The following is a 13572-nucleotide window of genomic DNA, read 5'->3' on the forward strand; positions in this document are numbered from 1 at the left end:
GGTTATAAAGTCACTCTGAAGGACGTTACCTATACTGTGATTATAGTCACTCTGAAGCACGTTACCTACACTGTGGCCATCGCTGGTCTGCCTGCTTGCTCCTGTCTGCATTCACAAAATGGTGGCATTATGTACTGGGTGTGGTGTGGAAATAAGTTTACTGAAGACAATTGCTACAATTACAGATAGCAGGCTTGTTTTAAAATATATTCATATACATTTAAGAACGCGTTATTTAACATCAATACATAAATCTCATTTGTATTTGTCTTATGGCTCATGGGAACTTAACTGACTGGGCACCCTGAGAAACTGCTGCCGTTTGCCTTGTGCAAAAACTGTCCCTGTCTGCCAGTAATGAATGTGCACTGAATTTGCAATGTTTGTGAAATACAACGAAAAGGTTTTATGATTTTAATGATAAAAATGATTTTAATGATAAAATGATAATGATTTAAATGATAAACTCAAAGACACCGAAGCTGTACTGACAAACATCAGATAATTACTGATATCAAGCTAGCAAAAGATTTAGGTCAATTAATAAAATTACCTAAAAAAACAATCTTACTTAGTACACCTTTAAGTCTCTCTGTTTAGTAAATCGAATTCTCTGAGCTATGGACTTATCAGTAGGGCTTCTATGTTATTGTTGAACATGATTCTGCCGTCCACCTCCTGGCTGCAGTCTGGGCCTCTGAGCAGATCCAGCACTCCTGCCCTCAGGTCTGGGGAGGCATTCTTACTGAAATCTTGCACTTGAGTCAGGAAGTCCAGCAGCAACTCTCCTTTCTCGTCGCCAGAAGTGAAACAGCTGGTGATGTCCATTTTGGACGGCAGCTCGTATTTCTGATAGGGGATCCCTCTGGAGTCCAGCAAGCTCCTGAGGTCTCCCATCGTGGTACTCTCTCTGATGTCGGTTTTGCCGAACTGGGGCCTGTATATCTTCCACAGTTTTGCCCAACTGCCCTCTCCTGCACAGAGCACAGTATGGTAGAGACATTATCATCATGTCTGCTCATGTTACTTCTATGATGGCTTGTTTGAGAAAGCACAGATGTTCCCAGCTCCAGTTCTCTGGACACACCATTACAGTCTCAGGATTTCTCCGCTCCAAGGCTTGAATTTAAACCCGAGATAATTAGATAGATATTTACCAGGTATTTTGGCCATGTGAGTAATCTGTTATTCCTGCCAACAGGGATGTCATTAGAAATCTAAGAATGCAGGGCAAAGCCACCAGGAGAATTGAAAAAATGAAAAAGAACCGTCCATTAACACCTGCCCTAAATGCTGTAATTGTTTTTAGTAACGTTACAGGGTTGTTGTAGGACAGCACCTCTTCCAGGTGTTGTGCTCGTCATTAACCTGTCAGAATTCTAACCTGGATATCGTACACGCACACAAAAAAAGGCAAAAACAATGTAGTGTCAGATTGTTTGTCATGCTGTGAAAACCCTTAGTTTGTTCCCATCCCACCCAAGTTAGAGGATGAAGAGGACGGAATTATTGTTATTGTTGTTTATTTTTATTTATTTATTTATCTATCTATTTAATTAATTAATTAATTGAATGATTTATTTTATTTTTAAGGTAAGATATCTGCTCTAGTTTCGCTACAGGACTTTTTGTTTGTTATTTTGGCACCGTCAACTCCTGAAGTACACTTCCTCTACGAAATAAACTCCTTTTTCTTCACTACTTCCTTTTACCGTCTCTCTGTTCCCCGTTACGGTCCGGAGCCTAGATCGGGGCGTAACGAGACTCTAACTGTGGTTGCACGGCAGCACCCAGGTCCTAGTGCCTGGATACGATGGCACAGTTGAATAAGATAGAATGAATGAGAACTATCGACGATTTAAACTAATATTGCATGTCTATACATCACCAAAATATTACCCACTTCAAATGTTGTCCCATTCCACCCCCCATACAATATTTGACTCACTAACCAGTGTGTGGTAACACAGTTATGAACTTGGTGTGGGAGATCTGGGTTCAACCTTGCAATCAAAGCAAACACATGTGGCTCCCTCTTACGACACCGGGGACTGGCACTTTAAAAACTACTGCGATCTATTTTTGGCACCCACTACAGTAAACTTCACCTTAACAAGAACAGTTGGCCATGATACAAACACCAAGTGGTGAAATAAACACAAATTGTACATTAATACCAAATTAACTCTGTATTCGGTGGCAGCTGGTGGTTTATAACAACAAACCAAAACATTTCAGTTTGAGCAATAATCTTGTAAATAATCTGTCAATTTAGGATCAAATTATGTGAATTATTCAGTGAAAATGAGGAAATATATTACATTTTCCCACAACATTGGGCTGGTGATAGTAGTATTTTATAACAAAAAAACCCTAACATTTTAATTAAAATATAATACTATATATACCCAGTGGTAATTTGTCAATTTCCTCTAAATCTCTCTAATAAAGATACAGGTGTCAAAACATAAATGATTCATTCATCTTTGATTAACTTCATAATGATTCACGGATTCATTCACCTGAGACCAGAAGGATAAGGAGCTTGCCATTCTTCTCCAACAAGCTCTTGAAGAACAAAATCGTAGCCTCTGAATCCTCCACATAGTACAATGCCTGGAACCCACCAAGCAGAAAACAGGAAGTGATGAAACCAACAAATATTACATCGGGATCAGATTAGAAACATTTTTCAGCCCTGACTAGAGTGGAAGAGAGTGATTGACCTTGAGGTAGATCCAGTCGTCCCAGTTAGTTGTCTATAGATAAGAATTAAATGAACCCAGTGGCAGAGGTTTACTTTCCACTTTGGGGGGGGGGGGGGGGGGGGGGCACTGTTCACACCACCCAACCTAACACATTATATATGACTAATGTGAGAAGAAATTATGGGGGTGGGCACCCCCCCCACCAAACTACACCTATGAATGAAACATTACTGAACAGTGGCCATATGAAAACCACAGGGAGCATTACTCCACAGTTGATCTAAGAACCTGTATTATGTGAATGAAATCCATCTTCTTCTCAAGGTTCCTCCCTTTACAGTCGTTTTCAAACTGAGACATTTTCATTTTATTCCATGTGAAGGTGACGTGATCAAGGTCTGGAGTATTCTCCACTAAATCTAAAAAAAGAATATAACAGAATTGGATCTGCGCAAATAAATACAGTCTTACTCTTTGACTGGTCCTCATTACTTTGCTCTTGCTATCTTATTACTACTACTGATCTGGGTACTAATACACATTGTACTAATAATATAGTTCTTTGTTATACTTGTGTGCATAATTGTACAAAAGAAACTTTGTAACTGGCTCATCTGGTGCATTGAATGTCACATTAATTTGGTTGAAGCAAGATCAATTGAACTGTCTACTCATTTTGTATTTGTCCTGTCCTGTATTTATTGTTTATTTAATGTTTATGACATTTTGCACTATATTGGACTGTTTGCACTTGTGTAGCATGTTGTCTGTTGCACTGTTGTTTTGTGATGCACCATGGTCCTGGAGGAACATTGTCTCATTTTTGTTGTGTACTTGTATATAGCTGAAATGACAATAAAGCCTCTTTGAACTTTGAGCTGTGTAGATGAACAAATATGCTCCAGCATGTGAGTCAGTACCCTTATATTTCTGAAGCATGTCACCGCTGGGTTCCACCACCTCATAATCCACTTTTGCTCCTGGGTGCTGTAAATGGAGCTGGCGAAGGATCTCCAAATCGTTCTCACCTGGAAACAGTATGAGGTGTGTTACGTACCATCTGAATGTGCATAACACAGGTATAAGGGCTGTTATAATGCAGGTGTGAAGCGTTGTACCTGAACCACTTCCCACCCCCATCACACGGAGGGCAGTTTTCCCTTTTCCAATACTGCAGAGTGAGACAGAGATGGAAGATTAATAGAACAATAATCATTACGCCACTGTTAACACCAGCAAGTCAACAGTTCACATATTTTACGTTTTTATGACACGACTCGTGTACCTGTCCATTTTCTGTGATACAAGAGCAAGTACCTGGCCAATATTTCCGCGAGAGGTCCATTGATAAAGGCCTTAACGCTCTGGTGTTCTGATGAATTATCCAAAAAAACCTGGTATGATTTCAGGTATCTGAGATTATCGTCTACCAGGATGGGAAGCCGAGCTGCCATCTTTCTGAAACACAGTAACACATGCACGCGCATCCCCTCTGTAATCTAACGGAGCCCACCGCGATCGCAGCGACTTACGCGCCACTGCGATTTATGACACGGCGAGTCATTATTTATTCTTTTTGCAAAGACACAATTCAAAGCCTAACTTTGCTACATAAGAAACCGCAGAATTGAATTTCACAAGCTACTGAGTAGAAAACAGAATTTATTAAAACGTTGGTAAACGTGTGTCGAGGTAGTTCACCAAGACAAAAGACGAAGATATGGGTGTTGTGATATTTATGCACAAGTTAAGTAGCCTACTAATTCACTGACACCCAGCGACTTCGCCGTTCTTCTTTATTCAACAGCGTAAAATGAAAGCACTGATCTTCGACGTGAGATTCAGCTAAATACACATTTCAGACATCTTTGATTTATCAACGACATAACACAAGTAATTACGACTTACGTCCGCGTTTCGTTAGTGATCAGTGTGAACGTGGAAATGTGAGTGGTGGAAAACAGAAAATCCTTATAAAACCTGCCCCTCCCAAACCTTAAAAGACCCAGTTCCCAGGCAAACAGTTCGATCCGTTCTGCTGATTTAGAACAGAATTCGTGTTAACCTCCCCGAATACTCACTTTGCACAAAGTTTCAGTCTGTAACCTCATATGTTAGATCATAGGTGTATAAGATCTATTATTGTGCACCCCGCCCCCAACCAATCAGTATTGTTTTGAAGCATAATAACCGTGCACATAGAGCTAAACAAATGTGCATAGTTATTTGCTTCTTTGTCTAGAATTGCAATTACTATCAAGAAGGTTTTAGGGACTTTTGTGTGCGTGAACTGCACAGATCTGTACACAACTGTGCACGCGGATGTTTCTATCTATCTATCTATCTATCTATCTATCTATCTATCTATCTATCTATCTATCTATCTATCTATCTATCTATCTATCTATCTATCTATCTATCTATCTATCTATCTATCTATCTATCTATCTATCTATCTATCTATCTATCTATCTATCTATATCTGCCCAGCTAGAGCCCAAAGACAAATTGCAGAGACAACAGTCAACGTGACAACCATGTGACAATCTGACAACAACGTGAGAATGTGTTTAAACAATGTGACAACATGACAACAATGTATATTTTGTGATAAAGGAAGCTTTTATAGTAATAGTAATAGTGTAGTAATAGTGTAGTAACAACTATTACTGCTGCTGCTACTACTACTACTACTACCAAAAATAATAATAATGACGTTCATTAATGTAGGACAGAAAGCTTACATAGGGTTTTAATCTCAATAAGATTTAAGTCAGATTTCAAAATAAACTTTTAGAAAGGAAAATCGACATGTTTGTTGTTCATTTGTTTCATTGCATTTGTGTTTACCCCTCTGTAAGTGACTGGTGTGAATGAGAGTGGTCCTGTCTCACCATGTGTGCAGGAATTGTTTCTTCCAAAAAGCAAAGTGCAGGGCTTATTTGGCTTTGTTTTGAACACATGAGGTAGCTGGAAGCTTCCCATTTACCTACAGTCAGTGCATGATTAGGAGCTCAACTTCTGTCCTGAAGAACCACGCGCCATCTTACAGAACCTCATCAACACGGTGTCCTGCAACAGAGAATAGATATTTCCTGGCTCAGTGGTTAAGCTTCTTGTCTAGTAATCAGAAGGTTTTCAGTTCAAGTCCCACCACTGCCAATTTGCAACTCTTGGGCCCCTGAGCAAGAAGCCTTAAGCCTCAAGTTCTGCTCAATCATGATTGCAAGTCACATAGAAGTATCAGATAATTGCTGTAAACATATTTGGGCATTGTGAGAGGGTCTAAGGATGAATGAGTGTGATGGTGGTGACCAAGGAAGGATTAAAAAGTGGAACTCTCACTTCAGATCACCTTTCAACACAGACTCACTCCGCTTGAACTCGGACTAATGTTTGCTCGACATCATCAGTGTTTTGGAAAAGGATTACATGCTTCCAGCTCAGAGAACCACGCACCGTCTTGCAGAACCTCGTCAGCGCGGCGTCCTGCAGAACCATATCAGTACACCAATTATTTCAATCGTTATCAAAAAGGAAAGAATGACAAGCTAAGGAGAGATGTATAAGGGGGAGTTCAGCAGTACTCCCAGGGCTTACAGTAACTAAAGGTCAAGGGTCAGACAGTGCTTATCTTTCTGTAAATCATCACATGTACAGAGTTTAACTTTGAAGGCCATTTCAGAGATTAATGATCAACTGGCAAACCTGTAGATCAGACTAACAAACCTTAGACATTTCTGGTAATGCGCAATTGAATCTCCATGACTTCACTGAAGGCTAAAGTTTAGAATGACTAAAGTTCGGAGATCTCCAAAAATAGCTGCAGTAGGCTATTGTAGATGCAAGTTATTTAAACACTCAGTCTGAGTATATAAACATGTTTTTAAGTAACCATAATAGATATTTAATTAAAACTTGAACAAGTGAATGGATTTGTGTTCCTCAGTCAGTTTGAATCTACTCAGTCGAGACACAGTTGCCACAGGCTATGTCACTTTGATAAGAAATTCTAGTTTTCAAACTTTGTTCAAATCAGTTGGCCAGTGGGGAGTGATAAAACAAAATTGGAGTAAGAGTGTGGATTTGGCAGGCTGTGTGTGGAAAGACGCGTGAAGCCCAGTCCATATGTGGAGGATCTTAAACAGCCGAACAGGCCATGATGAGATCACTCCATTCACACCCAGCTCATCTGGGTTTCGGTGACAAAACGTCTTAAATTCTCATGATGTTCAAATGAAAATGAAATGCTTAACAAAAAGGATTTGATTAAATAAAAGAGTGCAGAGGTTCCCCTTTGCTGTGCCGATTAAAGCAGCACCCTGAGAAAAACAGACAAGAAAAGAGATAAGTTATAAAAAACCTTTGTTAGTCTTTCCATCCCTCCATCCTTTTAAAAAGCAGATTTTTGAGTTTCCATCTAAGGTTATGACTGTGTGTGGCATTAAGGCCATAACAAGCGTGTGTGATGAATGGCTAACCGAACATATGTGGAAGATGCAGGAAACCTCGGGGGACACCACAGTGGTTCAAAAACGGTGATTTATGTACAGTTCATAATTATTTGGACAGTGATGTGATTTTTAAAAAATATTCCTTTAGATCCGTCCTCTATTTGAAGTGCATTTGAAGTGAAACGGTAAATGATTTGCAAAAGTGCAAATTATCTGTAATTCCAGATAATTTCTTAACATATTAGGTGAACTAATGCAGGAATTACAGTCTTGTTTAGACACAGTCTTCCCAATTTAGGGGAGCAGTGGTAATTGGACAGTCGTTGGCTACACAGTTATCTCTCGGCCAGCTGTATGTCATCTCATCATTTGTTCAAACAGAAGAGCTAGGGATAAAAAAAATTCTAGAGTCAATTCTAATTAGTTCTAGAGTCAATGCTAGTAAACCCAGTAAATGCATGCAGCAGAGAATAGCTATTTCTTAATTCAGTGGTGGCTCAGTGGTTAAGCTTCTTGACTAGTAATCAGAAGGTTTTTAGTTCAAGTCCCACCACTGCAAATTTGCAATTGTTGGGCTCCTGAGCAAGAAGCCTCAAGTTCTGCTCAATCATGATTGCAAGTCACATAGAAGTATCAGATAATTGCTGTAAACATATTTGGGCATTGTGAGAGGGTGAATGATTGTGCAGAGTGTGATGGTGGTGACCAAGGAAGGATTAACAAGTGGAACTCTCACTTCAGATCACCTTTCAACACAGACTCACTCCGCTTGAACTCGGACTAATGTTTGCTCGACATCATCAGTGTTTTGGAAAAGGATTACATGCTTCCAGCTCAGAGAACCACGCACCGTCTTGCAGAACCTCGTCAGCGCGGCGTCCTGCAGAACCATATCAGTACACCAATTATTTCAATCGTTATCAAAAAGGAAAGAATGATAAGCTAAGGAGAGATGTATAAGGGGGAGTTCAGGAGTACTCCCAGGGCTTACAGTAACTAAAGGTCAAGGGTCAGACAGTGCTTATCTTTGTGTAAATCATCACATGTACAGAGTTTAACTTTGGAGGCCATTTCAGAGATTAATGATCAACTGGCAAACCTGTAGATCAGACTAACAAACCTTAGACATTTCTGGTAATGCGCAACTGAATCTCCATGACTTCACTGAAGGCTAAAGTTTAGAATGACTAAAGTTCGGAGATCTCCAAAAATAGCTGCAGTAGGCTATTGTAGATGCAAGTTATTTAAACACTCAGTCTGAGTTTATAAACATGTTTTTAAGTAACCATAATAGATATTTAATTAAAACTTGAACAAGTGAATGGATTTGTGTTCCTCAGTCAGTTTGAATCTACTCAGTCGAGACACAGTTGCCACAGGCTATGTCACTTTGATAAGAAATTCTAGTTTTCAAACTTTGTTCAAATCAGTTGGCCAGTGGGGAGTGATAAATCAAAATTGGAGTAAGAGTGTGGATTTGGCAGGCTGTGTGTGGAAAGACGCGTGAAGCCCAGTCCATATGTGGAGGATCTTAAACAGCCGAACAGGCCATGATGAGATCACTCCATTCACACCCAGCTCATCTGGGTTTCGGTGACAAAACGTCTTAAATTCTCATGATGTTCAAACGAAAATGAAATGCTTAACAAAAAGGATTTGATTAAATAAAAGAGCGCAGAGGTTCCCCTTTGCTGAAGAGCCAGTGGGCGTTATAGAAGCTGAATTGTCTGGGCATGTGCCGAATAAAGCAGCACCCTGAGAAAAACAGACAAGAAAAGAGATAAGTTATAAAAAACCTTTGTTAGTCTTTCCATCCCTCCATCCTTTTAAAAAGCAGATTTTTGAGTTTCCATCTAAGGTTATGACTGTGTGTGGCATTAAGGCCATAACAAGCGTGTGTGATGAATGGCTAACTGAACATATGTGGAAGATGCAGGAAACCTCGGGGGACACCACAGTGGTTCAAAAACGGTGATTTATGTACAGTTCATAATTATTTGGACAGTGATGTGATTTTTAAAAAATATTCCTTTAGATCCGTCCTCTATTTGAAGTGCATTTGAAGTGAAACGGTAAATGATTTGCAAAAGTGCAAATTATCTGTAATTCCAGATAATTTCTTAACATATTAGGTGAACTAATGCAGGAATTACAGTCTTGTTTAGACACAGTCTTCCCAATTTAGGGGAGCAGTGGTAATTGGACAGTCGTTGGCTACACAGTTATCTCTCGGCCAGCTGTATGTCATCTCATCGGTTCCTAATTCAGTGGTGGCTCAGTGGTTAAGCTTCTTGACTAGTAATCAGAAGGTTTTCAGTTCAAGTCCCACCACTGCCAATTTGCAACTGTTGGGCCCCTGAGCAAGAAACCTTAAGCCTCAAGTTCTGATCAATCATGATTGCAAGTCACATAGAAGTATCAGATAATTGTTGTAAACATATTTGGGTGTTGTGAGAGGGTCTAAGGATGAATGTTTGTGCAGAGTGTGGTGGTGGTGACCAAGGAAGGATTAACAAGTGGGACTCTCATTTCAGATCACCTTTCAACACAGACTCACTCTGCTTGAACTCGGACTAATGTTTGCTCGACATCAGTGTTTTGGAAAAGGATTACATGCTTCCAGCTCAGAGAGTCGAACAAACGTGAGAAATGTGTAACTGGAGCGCTGAAGAGTAAATTTGGATGTAATCACGACAGGCCTGACGCTATGGCCGAAATAGCTAATAGAAATCATTGCGCAATTAACCTGTGGCAGAGGTCCGCCAGGCATAAACATCGGCTCCTTATTAAACTGCGTGATATATTAGCACCTCCTCTGAACCCTCATAAAGGCAGTGAGCTCATCTGTTGTAACTCAAACCCAGCCAATGGCATGCTGCCAACACAGCAAATCCCCATGGCAATGGTGCCACTCCTCATTTGCTTGTCAAATACCTAGACTAAGGGCCTGTAGGGACTACTCGCCGGAGAAGTCCTGGATCTGCGAGGGGCCCAGCTACTGCCGCCCTGTGCTGGTCTTCAGGTCTGCCTTTCTGTAATCACTGCCGGGGGTCTTGGTGCAGCAGTCCAGGAAGCTGTGCGTGGTCATTGCCTCTGTGTATCCCCTCTCACAGCCACACACACCGCTCTGGAAAGGACACAGGTAACGAAGGCAAGTCAGCACCTGTGAGGAACTCTCCGCAGGGCTGAACACACACACACACACGTATACCAGATATCGCCTGCATGTTCACACTTATCACTCATGTGTTTGTGTAGAACAGACTGTAAGAAGTCCATGAATTTAGGTATCGTCCTTAAAAACCACTGTATTTGTGCTGTTATTAAAATCTGATGCACACATGCATACACACACACACACACACACACACACACACACACACACACACACACATAATGTGCTGTAGGATTCACGTAGGAGGATATAACAGCTCTCTTGCTTCTGACATCTTGCATATATAATGACATTAATATGGTTGATACTGAAGAACAGATACCCAAAGCCCATGTAAAGACTGTCTGACAGGGATCAGTACTCCAACCTTACTCTTTGGTTTAAATACAACTATTACCCATCACTTCATAAGACTTGTTTCAGAGGATCCATTTCACATTTTCAGAGAACTTAAGGGCTCTCTGTCTACAATTTTATTTATTTAATTTTATTGCATTCTGCTGGACTAAACAAAAATTGACTTCCACAATATGAACCAGTGGAAATGTTAAGTTGATAAACTCAGTGTCTGATAAATTCCACAGTGTCTGATAAACTCCACAGTGTTTTCTAAATTCTATAATCTCTAATTAACTTCACAGTCTTTGATAAACTCCACAGTGTCTGACAAACTCCACAGTGTTTTATAAACTCCATAATCTCTAATTAACTTCACAGTCTTTTATAAATTCCACAGTGTCTGACAGACTCCACAGTGTTTTATAAACTCCATAATCTCTAATTAACTTCACAGTCTTTTATAAATTCCACAGTGTCTGACAGACTCCACAGTGTTTTATAAACTCCATAATCTCTAATTAACTTCACAGTCTTTGATAAACTCCACAGTGTCTGATCAATTCCACGGTGTCTGATATTGGAGGCCAGAAGTGCACGCCTTACCTGCAGTATCCTCTGAATGCACACACACTCTCTTGTATTTCTGGAGTTTTGGCTCCTTTGCACAATTATGCAAATTCATCCACCCCTAAATTATCCCATTAATCATAACAATAATATATTTTGATCTGATACTTGAGAGACACGATATTATTATACATACATAATTCAATTAAAACAAGCAATAAAAAAGCAAATAAATAAATAAACCAACCCCACACACACTCCAAAGGAGGGTTAATCGTTTTGTTTCTTTGAGCCTCCTAGTGTGAAACACATGTGGTTGTATTTATGGATGCGATGCAGAGAGAGAGTGTGTTTTGCGTAGTAGTGAGGCAGGAATACTCAACTGCTTGCACTGGGAGAAGGGTTTGGTTCGGGGGCGGATGGCAGTGTCACACGCCTGCAGGCCTGTTGATCTCGAAGCATCCTCCTGTCAGCAGGACACGTAAACAACAACAACACCAACAACCGCCACAGTTACTGCCGTTTGGTGCTGAGATTAAAGCGCTCCACAAGTGCTGATGAAAGTGCGGGAAACATGAAGCGTCATTTGCTGTGTCTAAGCTATATCATGCGGTTTAATAAAGAGATTCCTTGCTTCTAATCCACAGAACAAGACTCTTCCCACAAGCCCCTGCTCTCTCTGCGCCCATAGCTGCAGCCCTGGTCACTTTATGGAAGTGCTAGCGGCTCTTTTTATCACATTTGTATGGCTCATCAAGGTGAAATGCCATGTTTTATGGATGATGCCGGCAGTGTGAGGAGGGAGTCTCAGAACTCTGATCAGACTCCTTTAACACTCTGCCTTGATCTGAAGCCATCAGATGAGCTCAAACAGAAAACAAACCATGGAACTGCAAAAAAACAAACATGTGACCCACATAAAAACCACAAACCACTTAAAAACACCATGTGAACTTTATTTAAAAAAACCCCCCAAACATGTAAACTGCATAGAAAACCATGTGAGCTGCCATAAAAAGGAGTGAACTGTATCAGAAAACATGTGACCTGCATGAAATGTTTTTAGATTGAGAGGTTCTGCCTGATGCTGTAGGTACTGCAGTGGTAGTTGCAGCAGCCCACTGAGCCTTACGTCAGACTACCACTTAACCAGAGATTACTGCAACACCGCACAGGTGGTGTGGAACCGCCGCTCCCTCGATGAATATTCCAGTCAGTCGTGTACGGAAATCATTACTGTGATGGCTTTAAAGTTCCTTCCTCCCTCTGAACTGAAGGGCCGGTGATTGAAAGCGGAGACTCTTTCTTTATTATTCTTTCTTTCTTTATTCGTGTCTTTGGATGCAGCGTTCCTGGACAGGTGCCAGTGGTGGAAGTAACACAAGATAAATGTTAAATAAGTAAAAGAGATGGAAGGTGAACCACTGTCAGGGGTGCATGTGACACAGGTTGTAGCTTCACCGTGACCAGGACCAGTCCTCCCAGCAGACAGGTCAGGGCAGGCAGTGAAAGGGTTAACAAACCACTCCAAGTGTTTGTAGAAATGCAGCGCCATTCAAACTACAGCCTTCATGAAGAACAGGGCAGCAGGTCAGTTGTGCTGGTCTGCCACTCATAGCTGTGACACTTCCCTCCTGCACCAAGCACAGAGGGACAAGCTTAACAGTTAGCTTAGCACTGCACATATGCTTTGACATAGATGTCTGAGCTCTACTTCAACAACACTCACACACCACACAATAAACATATAACATTGATGATTTTTTCACATTATTGAATTTTACAATTATTATTTTACAAGCATCACCCAGACTCCTATAGGAGAAGAATTCTGCTGTGGAATGGAACAGACATTGTGGAGCTGACTGGGATCTCAAATTGTGGAACAGATTTTCTAGAGGTGTGACTCACCAGGTATATATGTGTGTGTGTGTGTGTGTGTGTGTGTGTGTGTGTGTGTGTGTGTGTGTGTGTGTGTGTGTGTGTGTGTGTGTGTGTGTGAGACAGTGGGCATGCCCCTGCAGCGGGGTGCCTGGTGCACTGTGACAGTTCGCCATGGAAATGCAAAATGCAAATATGATTAAACACACACACACATTCAGGGTGAATCATGTTAATGAATGTAATTAGTTGGATGAGGTGATTACATCCTGCCTAGCTGTATTACAGAGGACACACTCGGGGACTCTGAGGTCAAAGGTTTCACTCAACTGCCAGCAGATAATAAGAATCACAGACAACTTCAGACAAAATCTAGCCTGTATTATGACCATGGCACACCTGACATACCACCTCAGGTACACCTGAAATATCACCTCAAACACACTTG

At 40.8% G+C, this 13572-nt stretch overlaps 1 protein-coding gene across 5 annotated transcripts; it reads right to left on the reverse strand.

Annotated features, from left to right (window-relative positions):
* Window positions 1-595: 595 nt before the first annotated feature.
* Window positions 596-6188, reverse strand: LOC113577948 (histamine N-methyltransferase-like). 5 transcript variants are annotated; one of them, XM_035523575.1, is made up of 8 exons: window positions 6168-6188; window positions 5702-5780; window positions 4026-4166; window positions 3827-3879; window positions 3629-3736; window positions 2997-3127; window positions 2523-2616; window positions 596-974 (listed from the first exon to the last, which is right to left on the reverse strand). In XM_035523575.1, the coding sequence occupies exons 3-8, from the start codon at window positions 4160-4162 to the stop codon at window positions 619-621; spliced, it is 879 nt and encodes a 292-aa protein (XP_035379468.1). In that variant the 5' UTR covers window positions 4163-4166; window positions 5702-5780; window positions 6168-6188; the 3' UTR covers window positions 596-618. The 5 variants fall into 5 exon arrangements, with proteins under 5 accessions (XP_035379468.1, XP_026866678.2, XP_026866676.2 ...); XM_027010877.2 differs by having other exon boundaries at window positions 5698-5780; XM_027010875.2 differs by lacking the exons at window positions 5702-5780; window positions 6168-6188 and adding an exon at window positions 4790-4861.
* Window positions 6189-13572: the final 7384 nt, after the last annotated feature.

This window comes from Electrophorus electricus, chromosome 2, assembly GCF_013358815.1.
Source record: "Electrophorus electricus isolate fEleEle1 chromosome 2, fEleEle1.pri, whole genome shotgun sequence".
Taxonomy (NCBI): domain Eukaryota; kingdom Metazoa; phylum Chordata; class Actinopteri; order Gymnotiformes; family Gymnotidae; genus Electrophorus; species Electrophorus electricus.

Coding starts and splice junctions, on each gene's coding strand:
- LOC113577948 (XM_035523575.1), bottom strand. CDS start 4,162: ATGGCAGCTCGGCTTCCCATCCTGGTAGACGATAATCTCAGATACCTG. Junction 3,128..3,628: donor CATGCTTCAGAAATATAAGG/GTACTGACTCAC, acceptor TTCTTTTTTTAG/ATTTAGTGGAGAATACTCCA. Junction 2,617..2,996: donor ATTTCATTCACATAATACAG/GTTCTTAGATCA, acceptor GGTGGGTTCCAG/GCATTGTACTATGTGGAGGA.